General features: G+C 52.8%; 1 protein-coding gene across 2 annotated transcripts; it reads right to left on the bottom strand.

The window, feature by feature from the left end:
• Positions 1-517: 517 nt before the first annotated feature.
• Positions 518-21,175, bottom strand: RIBC2 (RIB43A domain with coiled-coils 2). 2 transcript variants are annotated; one of them, XM_030320917.1, is made up of 7 exons: positions 20,890-21,175; positions 19,566-19,647; positions 15,678-16,022; positions 10,083-10,201; positions 6,965-7,192; positions 2,053-2,219; positions 518-704 (listed from the first exon to the last, which is right to left on the bottom strand). In XM_030320917.1, exons 1-7 carry the CDS (start codon positions 21,001-21,003, stop codon positions 626-628), a joined length of 1,134 nt encoding a protein of 377 aa, XP_030176777.1. In that variant the 5' UTR covers positions 21,004-21,175; the 3' UTR covers positions 518-625. The 2 variants fall into 2 exon arrangements, with proteins under 2 accessions (XP_030176777.1, XP_030176779.1); XM_030320919.1 differs by lacking the exon at positions 2,053-2,219.
• Between the last annotated feature and the right edge of the window lie 19 nt (positions 21,176-21,194).

Here is a 21,194-nt window from a genome sequence, read left to right as displayed (position 1 = left end):
GGAAGCTGGCAGAGAAGTGACAGAGGGCTGCTCCGGGAGCGAGACGTAAACTGCTTTGCTGAAGCCACTCTTGTTTTGGGGTCTCTGTTACCAGAACCAGGAGAGCCGGACGCCCTGGCTTCAACCCCAGGCCCATCACTGCCTGTCCACGTGACCTTGAGCAAGACACTTAACGTGTCTGTATCTCAGGCTCCTCTCCCAGAGCAGATGAGTAATAAAGATACCCACCCGCCACTAGCCGCCCCGAGGGTCAAACTGTTCTAAATGCCTTGCATATAGTGAGTGCTCCCGTTAGCTTTCACGGCAGCTGGACCCGGGGTGCCGGTGACACACAGGCCCCCTCGGATGCCACTCTCTCTGGGATGGTCCTGGCAGGGCCACGTCTATGCCTTCCCTGTACGGCCCCCACAGCTGCTCCGAGAACACACTTTCGGGGCAGAGCTGAACAGAAACCTCGTACACACACAGGGGAGGGGGTTAACACGGTTTGCCCACCATGAAAAAGCGGAGTCGAAAGTCACTCCCGAAACACGGGGTGTATTTCTTTGTAATAAATGCGACTCTTCAAAAGGCTGCTGCGTTTTATGGATGAACAATTCAGAAGGCAAGGACCGTGTCTTTTTCACTATCGACTTCCTGCATTAAATTGCGTGAAATAACCTTCAGTGGGTTGATTTGTACAGACTTCTTCCATATGTTTTTTCCTGAAAATAAAACAAGGAGAAAAAAAAATCAGCAAATGCCTGGTTTCCTAAGGAATCTATCTTTTTTTAATATGTAGGAAGAAGGCCACAGACTTTTGACCCGTGTGTTAGCCCCGGGATACGGAATACATTCCAGCCCGAGGAGCTCAAGGGTGAGGGAGGGATGTGTTTTATCATCGCCTTGCGGTTACACTGGGCACTGGGCACCGGCATAGTCTGCAGAGGTCTTAGAATTAAATCTCTGTGGACGTGGCTGTAAAGACATCTGTTCATTCCATTCTGTGGGATCATCTCTACTGCTCCTCTGGGGCCCCCAGCGGAAGTGACCAGCCAGCAATGGACCCGCCAGGAAACAGACACCTGATTAGAGAAAATACTGGTGGGTCTCTTCTGAGTTCAAGCCAAGAGCTTGATGGATACACAAATAACTAAGTCAATAAGTAATGTGGGGTTTGGGGTGGGGTTGGGGGGATTTCAGAGAGGGTGGTGAGGGGCAGAGGGACAGGAAGAGAGTCTTAAGCAGGCTTCACGCCCAGCACAGAGCCCAACCCAGGGCTCGATCTCATGACTATGGGATCATGACCTGAGCTGAAGTTAAGAGTCGGGTGCTTAACCGACTGAGCCACCCAGGTGCCCCAATACTGTGTGTTTTGTTTTGTTTTGTTTTGTTTTGTTTTTTCACCAAGTTCACCTACGGATCTGCATTAGATGTTTTCTGTCGCTGGCACTCTGTACTATGCGTGGGGTCTGTCAGTGTGAGGAAGAGACTCCAGCTTGCCCTTGGCAGCTGCAGCGGCTGGCACGGTCCCTCCCTGCCCGCCCCCCCCTCCCCCCCGGCCTCCCGCCACCTCCCGATGTCTATGCCAAGCAACCTCCTCAGAAAAGCCTTCTGACTCCCCCAGGCCCACTCAGAGCCCTCCCCTGGGGCTCCCAGGGCCCTCGGTGTACCCCAAGACCCGCACCCATGTCTGAGCCGCTGGGGGGCGCTATGCCCACATGCGCACCTCCCACGGAGGGTCTCCTGGCCTGTGCTGGCACCAGTGGTTTCCAAGCACTTAATTGCCGGCTTGTAGCTTTCAGCCCCTCTCTCCCTTCTGCTTGAATTCTCTACCAGGAGGCTGTGCCCGAGCCCAAGTCACTGCTGCGAGGGGGCTTTGGTGGGATACACAGCCGGGGCCTGGGGCCCTTGCGTGGGAAAGACTCGGGGAGGTGGGCCCGCGCTGCCTGCCCGACAGTCCCCACGACTTGGCGGGAGGGATCTCGGCTCCGGTGCCCCCCGCCGGCCCCACCTGCTCTGCCGTCACCCCTCCCCCTCCCCCTCCCCCTGCCCCTTGGCCCAGGCCCTCACTGCGAGCGCTGCTCCTTGGCCAGGCTGAGGTTGGCGCAGTCCAGTGCCCGGCGTAGGTCCCGCTGCTGGCGTTTCTGCTGCCGCTCTACGAGCAGAGTGGAGCGAGCCCTCTGCACCCTCTGCCGGTCCCAGTCCCTGTCTCGCCGCCACTCTTCTTCCCGAAGCCGCTGGAGGGGGGGAGAGGCGACTCACCACCACCGCCCCCCCTCCCCCAGGAAGAGATCCAGGGGATCGCCCGGGAGAATCGGCCTCTCATTTCACAGATGGGGAAACTGAGGCTCAGAGAGGGGGCAGGCAGGTGAGCAACATCATGCAGGGCATCCGAGGAGACCAGCGCCACCTGCCAGCCCAGGGCTGCATGGGCAGGGCCTGCGTACCTCCGGCCCTCCTACCCGGACGCTGCCAGTGGGGCGCGCTGCTGAACACGGGGATCACCTGGTGGCTTCTAGAACCTACTGAAGCGGCAGCCCCACCCAAGGCCAGCGGGCTCAAGGCCTTGGGGGTGAATTTCTGCATCTCAGCTAACTCCTCATTGGCTTCCAGCCCCCTCTATAAAAACCATTGAGCCCTAGAAGAGGAAACCCCATCAATGCGGAGGGAAGGGGTCGCTCCCAGAAACGCGAGCCGTTCTACCGGCCGTCCTGAGTCTGAATTATTGGTCCGCTCAGCCTTCTCCTGCAAAAGGAAGCAAAAGCAGGTGGCACCGGGGTCTGAAGATGAACACACCTCCTTCCCTTCCGTGGGCTTTAGGGCGGGGCTTCCGCTCACCCGATGAGCAGAAGTAGAGTGTTCAGCGGTGCCCCCCCCCCCCCCGACCTGGGCCTGCCAGCCACCGGGTGCAGACGGGATGGCAGAGGGCCCGGCCCCCCACCCAGGACCGAGAGGAAGCTGGTGCCCGGTTCTGCCGCCTACAGGGCAAGTCATTTTGCCTGTCTGAGCCTCAGTTTCCTCACCTGTAAAGTGAGGCTCCTCACAGCTGCCCTGAGTCATAACACAAGGTGTTTTCGTCAAGAAATACAGGATGCTGGGGCGCCTGGGGGGCTCAGTCGGTTGAGCGTCCGATTTCAGCTCAGGTCATGATCTCACGGTTCGTGGGTTCGAGCCCCGCGTCGGGCTCCGTGCTGACAGCTGGGAGCCTGGAGCCTGCTTGGGATTCTGTGTCTCCCTCTCTCTCTGCCCCTCCCCTGCTCACACTCTCTCAAAAATGAATAAATGTTTAAAAAATTTTTTTAAAGAATACAGGATGTTGGAGCGCCCTGGGGGGCTCAGTCGGTTAAATGTTTGACTCTTGATTTCAGCTCAGGTCATGATCTCAGGGTTTGTGGGTTTGAGCCCAGAGTTGGGCTCCGAGCTGACAGTACGGAGCCTGCTTGGGATTCTCTCTCTCCCCCTCTCTGCCCCTGCTCGCTCACTTTCTCTCTCTTTCTCTCTCTCTCAAGATAAATAAACTTGGAAAAAAAAAAAAAGAATACGGAGTGCCACGGGGACCTGCTTGCCCTGGACTAAGAGACAGCCTACCTATTCTTTGTCTGACCTCAATTTTCCAAACTGTCTCCATGCAGAGGGGGGACGTGCTCCGGAGGGCGTACAGGGGTGCGGAAGGGGGCAGGCGGATTTCTGAGCGGTGAGGCCTGGTCTAGGCTTTTTTCCCCTTTGCACTTTTCGGTCTTAATTTTCTATGAAGATTGAAAATCAGATAAAAATGCTGCTCTCAGGACAGGTGGCCATCCCTCCTTGCCAGACAGTTGGGCTGAATTGTAGGAGTGAAGGACAGAGCAGGGCCTGGCAAGGGCGACCCACATTCCCTGCCAACGTCAGGGCTCTTCCCACCTTGGGCTACTTCCCTGCCTGCCCCCGGCTGTCCCCTCTCACGCAGGGGCTGTTTTCCCTCCCACACTGTTGACTCTGTGCGCCTGGACCAGAGCCAGCAGGGGAGCTCTTCTACCCACTCCCCCTTCCCTGAGCCAGGCCGCTGCCCCTCCCCCAGTACCTGCCTGCTCAGAAGCTCACACTGACCGTGGCACCTGCCAGCACCCCACCTGGGGTGGTCATCTGCTGACCCTGGGGCAGCCCCGTCCACCCTTGCAGGCCCGAGAACTTCCTTCTTCCTGGCTTCTCCGTGATCCCCCCTCCTCTCCAAAGACCTAGTGCCAGCCTATCAGCTGTCACCCCCTGGGCCCAGCCTACCAGTGATCCTCGAACTCCAGTGGGCATCAGAAGAACCCCTGGGGGGCTTTCCTGGCCCCAGACTGTGGGTCTGCCCCAGGATTTCTGGTTCAGAAGGTCTGGGGTGGGGCCTGAGAATCTGCATTTCTCCCAAGTTCCTAGGCAATGCCGATGTTGCCGGTCCAGAGACCCCCCCCCTTTGAGAACATCTGCCCACACCTTGTCACTACCAAGGATGTCAGCCTCCCTAGTGTCACCCTCAAGTGTCCCGTCCACCACCATTCTGATCTGCCTCTCCCACCCTCTCTCCAGCAGCCCGGTTTTTCGAGTCCTCGCCCCACCCCGGGACCTGCCATCCACTGACCGTGCGCTTTCTACTGTCCTGGCTCTCCTGTGACTTCATTTCCCTCCTGGTTCGGCCCGGCGTCCACGGCTGACACCCCCTGGTGCAGATGCCCTCGGTGCCCTCGAAACTCTCACTTGGGTCAGACATGCCGGGCAGGTCTGTACAGCTAAGCGTGGCCGGGGAACGTCATCTGATTGCACTCACTGAGGACACTTCAAGTGCATGACCTCCAGCCCTGGCTCTGCCTGGCCACCCCTCCCCTTTCTCCTAGGCCACTCTTCTCCAGCTCTCCTAATGACCATTCTCAGTCCTCGAACCCCCAACCTGACCCCCTCACCCTCGGCTGCTGACCTCCCTTCCTGTTTCCCCAGAAAATAGGGGTTCCAGAAGTGAAGCCCACCCCCAAGGCCAAGGACAATCAGCCTGAGTTCCCACCCACCCCAAGCTTCAACTAGTGCTCCCAGGGCCTTGTTCTCCTGCTGGGGACACGGGCTCCAGCAAGTCCCCTCTGACATCAATTTCCCCCTCTCTACTGCGTCGCCCTCGTGGCATAACAAGTATGCTGTTATTTCCATAATCAGAAAAAACAAACGACTGTCCCCACCAGCTACCACCCCATTTCTCTGCACCTTTTTCAGCAAAACACTTTGAAAGCGGTGTCTGCATCGGTGGGTCTCCACTTCCTTCCTGCCTGTTACCTTTCTGTCCCCCCACGCCTCCTCCAAAGATGCTCCTGATAGAGTCCCCAGCGACTGCCCCCTGGATCCTGGGTTCAGCCAGCAGCCCAGCCACAGGGTTTGACCCGGGGGCTCCCCTTGCTGGGTCCCTCCTCCCTCTTTGGCTGCTCCTTCTCAGCCCCCCTCGCTCTCTATAAATGAAGGTGGGGGTGGGGGTTGTCCCATGATTCAGTCCTTAGTCCCCTTCTCCCTGTCTTCACTCATTCCCTGCGTGACCTTAGCCAGGTTCGCTGCTTTAAATACTCTCTGTGTGGCCATGCCTCTATGCTTATGTCTCCAGACCTTGTTCTGAACTCCCGACTATGTATCCAACTGCCTACTGGCTTTAGGTTGTGGCAGAAAATGTTACTTGCCTCCCGGTAGCCATTTTTCGGTCTTCCTCAATAAAACCATGGCCGGCTACCTTGCCGCCCGAAATAAACACTACATTTCCCAGTTAGGGGCAACCTTGTGACTAAGTGTTATCCAGTGGAATTTAAGCAGAAGTGTCCTGTGGAACTTCCGGGAAATGTCCTTAGAGTGTTCTTCCTCATTCCTTTTCCTGCTAGATGGAATATGCATGTGAGGGCTGGGGCTCAAGCAGCCATAATGTACTAGGAGGAGGGAGCCAGTCGCCAAGGATGGCAGAATGTTAGTCAATGACCCTGGAGTTGCCATGTGATGTCTATATGCCAGAGATAAAGTTCTGTTTTATTTAAGATGCTGTTAGTTAGGGTTTTCTGCCATGCTCAGGCATGGAATCCTCACAGATATAGATGTGTGACGCACACTGCACACATATCATTTCCAAAATTGCGCTTGTGACTTCCATTCCCCTATCAACCTGCTCCTCTCGCCCTCTTCCTGTCTCTGTAAATGCCAACTCCATCCTTCTCATTGCCCAGGCCACAAGGCCTGGAGTAATCCTTAACTCCTCTGGGTCTCATATGCCCCACCCAACCCTTCAACCAATCCTGCTCACTCTACTTTCAAAATAGATCCAGAATCTGACCATTTCTCGGCACCCTGGCTGCCAGGGCCCTGGACCAGCCAACATCATCTCTCACCTTGACCGCTGCAACAGCCTCCGTAACAGGCCCTCTCCCTCCCATCCCCCCACCCCCCCCCCAATAGAGCCTTTTCTCAAAACAGCAGCAAGAGGGATCCTGCCACACGTGTCACTCCTCTCAAAACCCTCCAGTGCTCCTCATCTCCATCACAGAAAAGCTCTTCCCCATGGGCTGCCAGGACCTTGACCTTCCCCCTCCCAGACCTCTTCCTCTCCCTCCTCCCTCATTCCTCCACAGCCCACCAGGCTCCCTGCTCTTCTCTACTCCTGCCTCAATGCCTTGTCCTTGCAGTTCATCCCCTGGTGGTCCTTCCTCCAATGTTTGCAATATTTGCAATACTCGCGTGGTGCACTCCCTCCCCTCCTTCAGGTCTTTGTTCCAATGTCACTTCCCAGTCCCCTGGGGACCCTTCTCAAACTCAGCACCTTCCATCCCCTTGGCCCAGCCTTACTTCCACCCCAGTACATATCTCCCTACCTCCCCAAACATAAACCCCTTGAGAGCTGCTTCTAGGGACAAGTACAGCAGCGGTGAGAACTAGACGGCTGCAGGAAGGCAGCGGGTGGTACAGGTCTGCGGCTGGGGGCTGGGGTGGGGGGTGGGCGGGCAGGTACCAGCTTCTCCTGGATTTGCTGCTTCTGAACCAGACGGATCTGCTCCAGCTGCTCCCGGGTCATGCCCTTCCAGCGGTCGGGGACCACGCGGTGGGGCCCGAAGGAGCTGGCTGCCTGCTGCGGGTTCTCGGAGAGCAGGTCCCCACGCAGCAGGTTGGAGATCTCGGCCAAGTCGTCTTCTTGTTCTTGTTTTTTCTCCCGAGTCTTCCTTTCCACTGACTCGGTGGCCTGCACAGGGGAGGACGGACAGTGAGGAAGATGCCCTGGGTGACCCCGTGGGGACTGAGGCAAGGCTGGCGCATCTCACTGGGGTCTCTTGAAGGAAGACAATGGTAAAGTGCGCCTGGGACAGGTGGGGCGGGGGCGGAGAGTCGGCAGGCGCGGGCGTGGGGAGGCCCTTGGACCCTGGCAGCCTGGGTGATGGGGGGCGCGAGGGCTGGGCTGAGGGAGCCCCCCTCTGCACTGATTTGTCGAAGCGGGGAGCGGCCTCCCCAGGTTAGGCCGCCATCTCCCCCAAGGCAGGGCTGCGTGCCCCTCCCAGTGGCCCTGGTCCCCTTGGGTGGCCGCAGGCCACAGAGGACACCCGCCAGAGTGATTCACAACGGCGGCGACCCCACAAAGGTGAAAATGCTCTCGATGCACGTGGGCCACGGGCCCCGGGGACAGACAGATTCCGGGTCAGATCCCTGCTCCGGGGAGGGTGAGGAGTGGAGGGACAGGGCCCTGGCCATGTGACCGGAGCAAGTCACGCCCCCTCTCTGGGCTGCAGCCGGTTCTCGGCTCGGTGTTACCCGTTCTCTCTAGCAGTAAACAGGGCGCTGGGCAAGGTGCCCGCACGCCGCGCGCGCTCGCGAAAGGCCAGCTCGACGGCGTCACGGCAGCACAGGCTTTGCGGTGGGACGAGCCCGGACTCACGCACTGAGTTAATTAATTAAACAATTAATTCGTTGTTTATCGACTAATCATACCCCTCTGGCCGGGGAAGGTAGTTGGACGACAGTGCGCTAAACGGGCCAACACGTTGCGTGTATTCACTCGTTTAATCCCACGACGACCTCACGAGCACGTGTGACAGCCATTGCCGCTGGTCACAAACTATCTCCCGAGCTCCTCCTGCAAGGTGGCGCAGCCGTACTTCCCCACCTGCTTAGAGCGCTCGTGGCCACGTGGCTTCCTCGGGCCCGTGAAGTGTGAGCAGAGGTGACTGTCGTGGCAGGATGAGGTGGGGGTTCGGGGGGCGGGGGGAGGACAGGACACGTTCTCCTGGGGGAGCAGCCCTCTTCTCCCAGGGGGACACCCTCCAGTGCGGGCCTCCTCTGCGGAGCCGGACCGGCCCGCCCGCAAGTGGCTCCGGAGGACGGTTACCTGGGCCTCCGCCTGGATGCTCCGGCCTGTTTCGACTCAGTAGCAGAGCCGCGAAAGCCGACGGCGGCTGCCCCGGGCGCGGGGGGCGTGGCCTGGCAGCGCGCACGCGCGGAGCTGGGGGACCCGAGAGGGCTGGCGCGGTGCAGGCGCTCGTCGCGGAGGTTACCGAGTGAGAGCGTCGGGGAGAGCGGCGACACGGTTTCCGAGAAGGCCAAGGGCGGTCCCCCAGCGGGAGGGCTCGCTAAATGATCCGCTGAGCCAATGAGCGAGCGACTAAATGAATGGCCGGAAGAGCGGCCACAATGCACAGCACCCGGCGCCTGGCACCCAGCACCCAGTACGCAGCACACAGTACATGGCATATAGCACCCGGCACACAGTACACAGCATCCAGCACCAAGCACCCAGCACACGGCACCCAGCACCCAGTACACAGCACCCAGCTCACAGCACACAGTACACAGAATCCAGCACCCAGTACACAGCACTCAGCACACAGTACACGGCACACAGCTCACAGCACATAGTATACAGCATACAGCACCAAGCACCCAGCACCCAATACACAACACCCAGCTCACAGCACACAGTACACAGAACCCAGCACCCAGCACACAGTACCCAGCACACAGCACCCAGCTCACAGCACAGAGTACCCAGCACACAGTACACAAAAGCCCCATCTACCATGAATTCTCTGCGGGCCCTGGAGCAGGTGACCTCTCCTCTTGGGCATCGTCTGCACACAAGGCAAGGACCAGAGGATGTCTAAGATGGCCTTCGGTCTGCCGGCTGGTGCCTCGGTCTGCCCTTGGTCTCCCCCCATCCCCGGCAGTTTGTCCTCCTCGGTCCCCGCCCCACCACCCAACCCCTGCCCCGCTGAAAACCAACATTCTCTCTGGTCTCTGGTCTCTGGTCCCGCCTCTCCCGGAGGTTTTGATTACATAAATGTCCCACCAGCAGGACATTTTTGAGCTTGTGTCTCCAATATATTTATCTCACAGCGTGACACCATTAGACCACACATGAACAGTGCTTCATAACACACATGCACACATGGGAGTTAAACACGGCGAGGCTGCATAAACACTGGAGTAGAGTTCTCCTATCCCTTCCTGCTCTCCAGCTCATCGTCCCGCCTGCCCTACTCCACAGACCACAGTTCTGGGCAACCAGTTCACCGGATAAATGAATCCAGGGCGGCCCCCATCCCACCCAGGAAGTAGAACTGCATTTGTAAAGAAGTCTGGAGCCGGGGTCTGATTAACTGGAGGAATAGAGAGCTTGAAGCAAGGCCAGTGAGGGAACGGGCGGAGCAAAAGGCCGGAGGTGGAGAGTTTGGGAGGAGGTCCCGCAGAGTTTAGAGAGGAGGGAGGTGTCAGGAGCCCCGATCATCAACATGATGATTGTTGCCCTTGGTGAGTGCCAGGACCTGGTCTTGATGAGGATGAGCTCTGAGAGGTGACAAAGAAGTGAGACCAAGACAGGATGCCAGAGTAGTGCTGGATGGCCGTTTAGGTAGATGTCACTGTCCTCGGTGTTAGAGAAGAATCTGAGGTTTGCAGAGTTTAGACAAGCCCACCGCGCCCGCGCCCCCCATCCCCAGGCTCCCAAGCTCAGGAGCACGGGCGGGGGCGCACTCAATCTGTACCAGGGCAGCCCCCGGGAGGGCCATGTGGATTGTGTGGTGTGAGCCGGTGAAGGGCTGAGCTTGGGACTTGGGACGGGGAGACTGGGGCGTCCCGGGAGCTACCTGGTTCCTGTTGAATTCTTTCACAGCTGCACAAACCGCCTTTCTGGTGGCACTTTCCAGATTCTGTAAATGCTTGGCCGTTTCATCAAACTGCAGCCTTGTCTTGAAGTAGAGGTCCTCTGAAAGGAAACAAAACGCAGTCACACCTCGCTTGCCCGCCCAGAGCTCCTTCCCAGGTGCGCAGAGCACCCTGTGGAGTGTCCAGCCACGCGTCTCTTCTTATCCTGCCCTCAGCCAGAGAGAGGGGATGCTCAAGGCTGCTGGGACACTTAGATGAGGTGATTCAGGTAGAGCTCTTGGGTGCAGGCCCCAAGGGTCAGCATCACTACCGGGGATCAGTAAGGTCGGCTGGCGATTGGTGATGTCTGCTGGGGATGGGTAAATTCTGCTGGGGATTGGTGATGTCTGCTGTGGTCCTGGGCTGGGGCACTGATCCATCATCCTTACAATGGACAAGGGAGCTCTTCTGTGGGGACCAGACGGGGCTCCGCAGAGGAGGGGTGTCAGAGTGGGGAGATATTCATGCAGTGACACTAGGACTTTTCCAGGCCAATGAGCAGCAGCAGCATCAGAAGAGGTTAACGTGGAACACGCAAACAACAAAAGGTAAAGATCTGGACTCAGATAAGAGCAGGCTCCCATCCCAGCCCAGACACTCCCTAGCTCTGCAAACCTGAACTATTACCCAACCTTTCCGAGCCTCCAGCCCTCATCTGGGAAGCAGGACAACTCCTACATTGCAGGGTTGTTACTTTAAACAAACAAACAAAAAAAAGCCACCGATCCAAAGGTCCTTCACGTGGTGTTTGTGCCCCATGGCATCCTCCTGATGTCCAAACACAAGAGCAAACTTCAGCGGTGAGGCAGGGGCCTCCGTTCCACTCGAGCTTCATCTGTCTTCCCCTCCTTCATTCATCCTTTCAGTTGACACAGCGCCACGAGGAGGTACACACAGGACTGTGCCCTTTGCAGGGCACAAAGTGTGTAGTGACGGGCAAGACAGAAAGGGTTCTTCCTGCCTTTGGCGAACTTACTGTCTGGGCGATGAGCCAGGTCATAAACCGATGAACCCCGAAAGAGATCTATGAATGCACGCTGCGGAAGTGCCGTAGGGGGAAAGGGTCCTCCTGGGAGGGGACACGCTGGGAATACCTGGCTCAGGCAGACGGGGATGGGGAGGAAGAGAGGAAGAGTGCTTCTCTGGGAGGAAGTGACCTTGGAGCGGAGGTCTGGAAGGACAAGAAGCTGGTGGAGAGCAGGTGCAACGGGTCTGACGTGAACAAGGATCTGTCGGCACCCAGAAATGAAAGGAAGCCAAGTGGCTGGAATAGAGTGAGTGGGGTAGGGGGCATGAGGTGACACAGGGGCTGAGCAGTGGCCCAGCACGCAGGGCCCTGTAGGCTACAGAGGATTCTGCATTTTGTTCCAGATGTAAGAGGGAAGCCATTGGAGGGTTTTAAGCTGGGATGGAGGGAGTAGGGGTGACAATGTTTAAAAATCAGCACTCTTGGGAGAACTGGACAGCAACATGCAGAAGGTTGAAACTAGACCACTTTCTCACACCATTTACAAAAATAAACTCAAAATGGATAAAGGACCTAAATGTGAGACAGGAAACCATCAAAACCTTAGAGGAGAAAGCAGGAAAAGACCTCTCTGACCTTAGCCGTAGCAATCTCTTACTCGACACATCCCCAAAGGCAAGGGAATTAAAAGCAAAAGTGAATTACTGGGACCTTATGAAGATAAAAAGCTTCTGCACAGCAAAGGAAACAACCAACAAAACTAAAAGGCAACCAATGGAATGGGAAAAGATATTTGCAAATGACATATCGGACAAAGGGCTAGTATCTAAAATCTATAAAGAGCTCACCAAACTCCACACCCGAAAAACAAATAACCCAGTGAAGAAATGGGCAGAAAACATGAATAGACACTTCTCTAAAGAAGACATCCAGATGGCCAACAGGCACATGAAAAGATGTTCAGCATCGCTCCTTATCAGGGAAATACAAATCAAAACCACACTCAGGTATCACCTCACACCAGTCAGAGTGGCCAAAATGAACAAATCAGGAGACTATAGATGCTGGAGAGGATGTGGAGAAACGGGAACCCTCTTGCACTGTTGGTGGGAATGCAAATTGGTGCAGCTGCTCTGGAAAGCAGTGTGGAGGTTCCTCAGAAAATTAAAAATAGACCTACCCTATGACCCAGCAATAGCACTGCTAGGAATTTACCCAAGGGATACAGGAGTACTGATGCATAGGGGCAATCGTACCCCAATGTTTATAGCAGCACTCTCAACAATAGCCAAATTATGGAAAGAGCCTAAATGTCCATCAACTGATGAATGGATAAAGAAATTGTGGTTTATACACACAATGGAATACTACGTGGCAATGAGAAAAAATGAAATATGGCCTTTTGTAGCAAAGTGGATGGAACTGGAGAGTGTAATGCTAAGTGAAATAAGCCATACAGAGAAAGACAGATACCATATGGTTTCACTCTTATGTGGATCCTGAGAAACTCAACAGGAACCCATGGGGGAGGGGAAGGAAAAAAAAAAAAAAAGACGTTAGAGTGGGAGAGAGCCAAAGCATAAGAGACTGTTAAAAACTGAGAACAGGGGCGCCTGGGTGGCGCAGTCGGTTAAGCGTCCGACTTCGGCCAGGTCACGATCTCGCGGTCCGTGAGTTCGAGCCCCGCGTCAGGCTCTGGGCTGATGGCTCAGAGCCTGGAGCCTGTTTCCGATTCTGTGTCTCCCTCTCTCTCTGCCCCTCCCCCGTTCATGCTCTGTCTCTCTCTGTCCCAAAAATAAATTAAAAAAAAAAAAAAAACTGAGAACAAACTGAGGGTTGATGGGGGGTGGGAGGGAGGGGAGGGTGGGTGATGGGTATTGAGGAGGGCACCTTTTGGGATGAGCACTGGGTGTTGTATGGAAACCAATTTGTCAATAAATTTCATATACATAAAAAAAATAAAAAAATAAACAAACATTAAAAAAATTTTTTTAAATCTTAAAAAAAATAAAAAAATAAAAAAAAATAAAAATCAGCACTCTGACTGCTATGTTGAGAAGAGACCAGAAAGGACAAGAAAGAACATGAAGGACTATTAGAAAGCCCTTGGTGTGGTCCCTCCAGGTGATTTAAAAAAAAAAAAAAAAAAAAGGTGGTGACTCGTATCACTGTGGTGACAGCAGGGATGGGAGAAGCGGGCCATTCAAGATACATGCAGGAGGTGGAAGGACGGGAACTGAGGATGGCCTGAGAACAAGGGTGGCTAAAGGAGGACTCCTGGGTTTGTGACTTGACTAGGGAAGGAGGTGTCATTGGTGGAGGGGAGGATGGCGGGGGGAGGAGCAGAGCCAGAGGGAAGTTCAGGGTTGCTCTCCAGGATGTTCTGAAGTGCCTGGGGAGATGTCCAGGGGGCAGTTCAAGGACCAAGTCCAGGGAGATGTCCAGGGGGCAGTTCAAGGACCAAGTCCAAGGCTGAGACAAAGTCTTTTAGCCAGAGATGGACATGTGGAGAGCCTGGGAGGTGGCTGAGATCTTGAAAGCCCTACGGATGCATTGTTCAACAGATATCTATGTGCCGAGAATGAAAGACAGAGCAGTGAATAAGACAGAGCAAATCTCCTGCCTTCAACGAGCCTGGGATAGGATGCTGGGGAGAGGGATGACAAATACATAATCGTACAGTATGTCAGTGATGGGGCTTTGCAGAAAAATACAGCAAGGAAAGGGATACAGAGTATAGGCATGGGGGAGGGTACGGGGTTGCAATTTAAAATAGTGGTCAGGGGAGAGACCTCTCTGGTAAGATGGCATTTCATCAAAGACCCAAAGAAGGATAAGGGGCAAGCCATGCAGATATATGGGGAAATGTTTCCAGGCAGAGGAAACAGTAGGTGCAAAGGCCCTGAGGCAGAAGTGAGCCTGACACACTTAACATTCTGAGTGAGGAAGCCAGTGTGGCGAGGATGAAAGGAATGAAAGGCAGCGTGGTAGGGGATCATTCCAGACTAAGAAAACCTTCCCGGTCCTTGAGATGAATCTGGTGCTTATTCTGAGTAAAATGAGAAGCTATTGGAAGGGTGTGCGCAAAAGATCTAGCTTAATTTTTAGCAGGATCATCCTGGTCACTGGGTTGAGAAGCAACTATAGAGGGCCAAGGGCAGAAGCACGGAGACCACCTGCAGGCGATTGCAATAATCGCACTGAGAGATGCTGACAGCTTAGCCCAGAGGGGTAAGAGTGGAGGTGGAGAGAGGCGGTTGTGATTCGGGGTGATTTGCTGCTGGACTGGACGTGGCATTTGAGACAAAGGAAGGAGTCAAGACGCCTTGGGGTTGGGGCTTGCGCAACTGGAACAATGGAGTTCCCATTGACGGGGGTGGCGGTTCACGGGGGGGGGGGGGGGGGGGGCAGGCCAGGGTGTCTTGTGTTGACTCTGATAAGTTCGTTAGACACCCAAGAGCAGATAAACGTCCAGAGGTGACAGGACGTGTGGGCTGAGAATCAGGGAAGAATCCAGGCTGGAAGGGTACGTTTGGAAGAAAGATGGCCTATCGGTGGTATCTAAACCCACGAGACTAGTTGAGAGCGCCAAGAGACCGAGTGTGGTTGAGGCAGGCAGGGCGCAGAGGGCACTGGTAAACACCAGGAGGTTGGTTCGGAAGGGGAGGAGAAACCAACCAGGGGGCCGGGGGAGGGGAGCCGGGATGAGAGCGGGTCCTGGAAGCTGGCGGAGGAAGTATTTCCAGGAGGAAGAGATGACCAGCCATGGCACAGGCCGCGGGTGAAGGAGCCGCCTGAAAACGGAGCTCGGATGCAGCAGCTTGGCGGTCACCTTGGGGCGCCCGGGGGGCTCCGTCGGTTAGGCGTCCGCCTTCGGCTCAGGTCATGGTCTCGCCGTTCGTGAGCTCGAGCCCCGCGTCAGGCTTCGTTGCTGCCAGTCGGGAGCCTGGAGCCCGTTTCAGGTTCTGTGTCTCCCTCTCTCTCCGTTCCTCCCCCACTCGCACTCTTTCTCTCAAAACTAAATAAAAATTACCAAAAAAAAAAAAATTTTTTTTTTAAACAAAAAAAAGAAAACACCGGTCACCTTAGTGCAGGCAGAGTTTACTGGACTTGTCGCAACTGCCTCAGGGATGGAGGTTGTTCCAGGTCTTGGAGGCTTTGCCAGAGGGGTTCCCTGGGCCTGGAGGGTCCTGGTGAGGACACGTGACCCCTGAGCCCTAGGCCTCACCCCGCTGCCCCCCCCCCCGCCCCCGTTCCCTGCGAGAACTTCTAACACAGCCCCCAGAAGACCCAACTGGACCTGTGTATTTCTCACTGTCTTCCCAGCAGACTGGGCACCTCCTTTGGGCAGGGTGGGTTTTGCACCTGCACCTAGCTGGAGACCGGCGGGAGCACAGAGTTGCAAGCTCAGAAATGAAGACGTTTACATCCTGGAACACAGGCTCTTTCCCCGGCGGCCAACACAGCACAGGGGTAGGACATGAAACACCAAACAAAGCAGGGGGAAACCCACGGGTTTGATCGGTCGGAGAAAGTATTGGGACCGGTTTGTCCCTTTGGGCTTCATTACCTGCACATCTTTGGTGGGCACGGGCACTCTCCCGTTCCCGCTGCTGTTGTAAGGACCATTCTCGGTTTTGTTCCTCCTGGAATTTCTTCCTCTCGTGGAAGTTTAAATCCTCTCCCATGAATTTCTGCATTCCCGATACTGTATTCCGAATATCGTTATCTGACTGCCTGGCTGGGAGATCTTTCCTAAGGGCTAGGGGGTCAGATAGGTCAAATTCACGGCGAGTTTCTGGCTTCTGGAAGGTCTGCTGGAAATCATTGATGGCTTTACAGAGGCTTTTCCTATCTCTCCTTTCTCGGCCTTCTAATATGCATGTGATTTTGTCATTTTGCCTCATTTCAGCAGCTAGAAGAGACACAGCATACCCATAAGATTAAGGTTCGAAGAAAAAATAAATTTGAATCCACCTTAAAAAATAATTTCTTGTGATTCTAAAAGTAATATAAGCCTTCAAAAGAGTAACACAACCATTAAAGAATTAATATTTCAAAAATTTTTTTTAATGTTTATTTATTTTTTTTTTAATTTTTTTTAACCTTTATTTATTTTTGAGACAGAGAGAGACAGAGCATGAAGGGGGGAGGGTCAGAGAGAGGGAGACACAGAATCTGAAACAGGCTCCAGGCTGTGAGCTGTCAGCACAGAGCCCGACGCGGGGCTCGAACTCACAGACCGTGAGATCATGACCTGAGCCGAAGTCGGCCACTTAACTGACTGAGCCACCCAGGCGCCCCTAATGTTTATTTTTGAAAGAGAGAGAGAGAGCAAGCGAGCGAGTAAGCGGGGGAGGGGCAGACAGAGAGGGAGACACAGAATCTGAAGAAGGCTCCAGGCTCCGAGCTGTCAGCACAGAGCTCAATGCGGGGCTTGAACTCACAAACCACAAGATCATGATCTGAACTGAAGTTGGACACTTAACTGACTGAGCCACCCAGGCGCCCCAAAATTAGTATTCTGAATATACAAAGAGTACCTACAAATCAGTTTAAAAAACCAAACAACCAAAGAAAATAATGGGCCAAGAATAGGAACAGGAAAATCACTATAAAGAAACCTGAATGGGGGTGCCTGGGTCAGTTGGGCGACCAACTTCGGCTCAGGTCATGATCTCCCAGCTCGTGGGTTCAAGCCCTACGTCAGGCTCTGTGCTGCAGCTCACAGCCTGGAGCCTACTTTGGATTCTGTGTCTCCCTGTCTCTCTGCCCCTCTCCCCCCATTGGTGATCTCTCTTTCTCTCTCTCTCTCTCTCTCAAAAATAAACATTAAAAAGAAATTAAAAAAGGGGCGCCTGGGTGGCTCAGTCGGTTAAGCGGCCGACTTCGGCTCAGGTCACGATCTCGCGGTATGTGAGTTCGAGCCCCGCGTCGGGCTCTGTGCTGACAGCTCAGAGCCTGGAGCCTGTTTCAGATTCTGTGTCTCCCTCTCTCTGACCCTCCCCTGTTCATGCTCGGTCTCTCCCTGTCTCAAAAATAAATAAAAATGTTAAAAAAAAAAAAAAGAAATTAAAAAAGAAAGAAACCCAAATGATCAAGAAGTTGTAAAAAGATGGTTGACCTTACAAGATGGGAAACATCTAATAAGTTGGCAAAATATTTACAATGATAATAATAGAATATATTAGAATAGAATATATACAATGCTAATAATAGAATATAATAGAACATTAGTAAGGACAGTAAGGAAACAAAATTTCTCATTCACTGCTTGTGGGAATGTAACTTGGTGCACTTATAACTTTGGAAAGCAACTTACCAATATCCCATAAACCTGAAAACATGCACACCCCAATACGTATTAGTTCCTCTTCTATGGTATCTCTCACCTGCATACACTAGGGACATAATGCATGGATAGCCATGCAGCAGGGTTTGGAAAAAAATCTGCCCATAGGGGAATGAATAAAAAAATTGCAGTTAATTCATATAAATATCACAAAATAATTAAAGTGAGCACTCTGTATGTAGATCAACGATTAATTTTAAAAATACGTTGCGGACACAAAGGTGCAAAAGGATCCATTCCATGTATTTATGCAAAATGTCACGTAACATTTGCATAAAATTTTAAAACACACACACACAATTTTATATCCTCATAAATATGTCCATAAATAGTACAGCATTACAAGAAACATGCATGGAAATGTCGCACCCCTGTGAGGAGGGAGGAAGAGGGAAGGGGAGGTGGGGAGAGCTCTATCTATCCATCTATAACTATACACACACATTTACATAGGTAGGATTTATATATATTTACATATAAACACACATTTTTATATATACATTATAGTACTTATATATATAGCTATATATACACACATACATATATAGGACTTAATTCTCAAAAAGCATTCTTAAAATAAGAGATATAAAGCCAATTGGCAAAATGTTAACATTTAATCTGGTAGTGGGTACATATGTGTCTGTCCTATCATTGTTGTAAGTTTTATTTATCTTGTAAGAATTATTTTGTTCAAGTTTATTTATTTATTTATTTATTTATTTATTTAGAGTGTGCGAGTGGGAAAAGGGTGGGGGGGGGAGAAAGAGAGAGAGAGAGAGAGAGAGAGAGAGAATCTCAAGCAGGCCCCACGCCCAGTGAGGAGCCCAATGTGGGGCTCGATCCCACAAACTGTGAGATCATGACCTGAGCCAAAATCAAGAGTCCCATGCTTAACCGACTGAGCCACCTAGGTGCCCCAGGTTTGAATTATTTTTAAACATGACAAAGGTAAACTGCTTAGGAACTAGAGAATGGTACAAAGAAAAAAATAAATTTCCCTTGTATTCCATCATCCCAACATCACCACTGCTGACATTTTGGTCTATTTCCTTTCTGTCTTTTTCTAAGCTTATTTCTTTTTATATATTTTAACATTTAATGGATAGCCCATGGTATATACAATTTTGCATCCTGCTTCTTTCTATTTAAAAAATCCTTATAGTGCTTTAAGAAGAAATAAGCTACACTTGTTGCCCCTGATGTGGGAAAGTGAATTCTATTCGGAATTTTTAAAAAAATGTTTATTATTTTGTAAGAGAGAGAGCTTGCACGCAGGTGGGGCAGGGGCAGAGAGGAAGAGATAATCTTAAGCAGGCCCCACACTCAGCAAGGAGCCCCACTCAGGGCTCTATCCCATGAACCATGAGATCGTGACCTGAGTCAAAATCAAGAATCAGACACTTAACCTACTGAGCCACCCAGGCGCCCCTGTTTGGAATTATCTCAGAGCTCTGACAGTATCTTATCTTGCTCTGAGTCACCACAGCCAGTGTGAACCAAGAGTGTCCCTATGTCCTCTAGTGCAAGCAGCTGTCCCCAGGAGAAGGTCTGAAACTTTTTGGCAGAGAATGGTGTGTGTGTTTAAGGGTTTTCATGTCTGGTTTTTAAAGAAAACTGAGAACAGGGACGCCTGGGCGCATCAGTCAGTTAAGCGTCCGAACTTCGGCTCAGGTCATGATCTCACAGTTTGTGAGTTCCAGCCCCGCATCGGGCTCTGTGCTGACAGCTCAGAGAGTGGAGCCTGCTTGGGATTCTGCGTGTGTGTGTGTCTCTCTCTGTGTCCCCCCGGCTCGCGCACACTCTCTCTTTCTCTCAAAAATAAACATAAAATTTTATGTTCTCGGGGTTATGTTCTCGGGTTTATGTTCCCGAGAACAGTGTACATTTACCCTCACAATACATCTCCTACACCCCCCATAGAATTCAATAACTGTTTTCCTTTCAAGAGAGAAAAAATCAGCACATTAACTGAGCACAAACAATGGTGAAATTTTAAAAGGATGAAGAGTGTGAAAATGACAAGCTTTTACACTTTTGAAGCAATGAGGACCAGAGTCTAGAGTTATACAGCCCCAGACTGCTAGCTAGGCTTCAAGAGATGCTCACCAAAAGTTTCATGTCTAGCTTTTTCGGTTGCTTCTTTTATCTTCTGGTCATGAACCTGAGCATCCCAGGTGTCTGTGTCTCCCTGGAAATGGAAAACAAAGGGAGCGGAGTTACAGCCAGATAATTTTAGTCAGTTGGTAACAATCCTACTGATCTTTTTTTAAGCCTTGTTCCACTGTTAACTAGTTGTCTTAGGGACACATCAGTTCTTTTCATACCTTTTCAGCCTGTCCCCAGAGCTTCCTTCTCCCTTTCTCTTAGTTGATAGATATCTGCAGAACAGGGCAACTCCTCCTCTAGGAAGCACTGATGTCCTCTCCCAGTCTCAGTCTGTGCACCCCTGACACCCCATGCTCCCCTCCCTCACAGCCCTGATTCCACTGCTGTGAGCAGTGGACCATTTTTGTTTTTTGTAATATAGTTAAATTTTTTTAGAGTATGTTATTTATTTATTTACGTAAATTCAAGTTAGTTAACGTACAGTGCAGTATTGGTTTCAGGAACAGAACCCAGTAATTTATTACTTACATACAACACCCAGTGCGGATCCCAAGTGCACTCACTCCTTAATGCTCATCACCCATGTAGCCCAGCTCCGCCCCCCCCCCCCAACCTCCGGTTTGTTTTCTGTATTTATAATTTTTTAGTGTTTATTTTTGAGAGAGAGACAGACAGAGCGAGAGTAGGGGAGGGGCAGAGAGCGAGGGAGACACAGAATCTGAAGCAGGCTCCAGGCTCTGAGCTGTCAGCACAGAGCCCAATGCGGGGCTCGAACCCACAAACTGTGAGATCATGACCTGAGCCGAAGTGCGAGGCTCAACCGACGAGCCACCTAGGCGGCTCTGTCTTCTGTATTTAAGAGTCTCTTACGGTTTGCTAATGTGACCGTTTTAATGCCAGAGTCCATCGGGCCATGAACTCTGCAAGGTCAGGCAGGGATTGCCATATTCCTCATTTCCTGGGCCCAGCTGAGGCGTGCCACAAAATAGTAACTCGCTGGCATGTATCAAATGAACAGACTGGAAGGAACCCCTGGTGGTGCAGAAAATCCGGCTCAGAGAAAAGAGACCCGCCTTCCGGTCTCTGACTAGCCACTCACTGCAGGCAAGCTCCGTCCCTGCTGCAGGACTCAGTTTGCCTGTCCTGCAAGTGAGAGGGTAGGTGTCTGCGAAGGTCTTCCCCCTCTTCGGCAGTTAACACGACGAGCTGGTGCCCTTTGCGGCCGTGCTTCATCAGCAGTTTCGCTGCAAGGGCTCATCCCTGGTCTCCGCCCCCCGCCCCTCGCTGCCCGCCCCCCACATTCCCACCGGGTAGAGGGCCTCACCCCGATGATCCTGTTCCTGGCGTTGAAGATCCGTTTCTGCCGGCACAGCTCCCTGTGCCTCCTCTTAGCCAGGCTTAAGTACCGCTCCAGGTCTCTGGGCTGCGCTATCTCCATGGCTGGAAATCGCGAAGAAACTCTGAGGGGGTTTTAAGACAAACGAGATGAAAAAGGAAAGACAACCAAATAAAACAAGCTGCAGCCTAAGCCAGGCTGGCTCCCTAGGAGGCCGGGCGGGTGCGAATCGAGCCGGCTCCGCAAGCTTTCAGTCCTTCTGCGACCTCTCCAAGCCCCGCTCTCCTCGGAAA

The sequence above is a fragment of the Lynx canadensis genome, chromosome B4 (genome assembly GCF_007474595.2).
Source record: "Lynx canadensis isolate LIC74 chromosome B4, mLynCan4.pri.v2, whole genome shotgun sequence".
Lineage (NCBI taxonomy): Eukaryota > Metazoa > Chordata > Mammalia > Carnivora > Felidae > Lynx > Lynx canadensis.
The sequence above is the reverse complement of the archived record's forward strand: the minus strand, read 5'-3'. Positions and strand labels throughout refer to the sequence as shown.

What these genes read in the sequence shown, in the direction of transcription:
- RIBC2 (XM_030320917.1), bottom strand. Translation starts at nt 21,003, where the DNA reads ATGGAGATAGCGCAGCCCAGAGACCTGGAGCGGTACTTAAGCCTGGCT. An exon ending in AAGAATTCAACAGGAACCAG is followed by an intron (nt 7,193 to 10,082) that starts GTAGCTCCCGGG and finishes TCCCCTGTGCAG; the next exon opens with GCCACCGAGTCAGTGGAAAG. An exon ending in AGCAAATCCAGGAGAAGCTG is followed by an intron (nt 2,220 to 6,964) that starts GTACCTGCCCGC and finishes CCCCCCCTCCAG; the next exon opens with CGGCTTCGGGAAGAAGAGTG.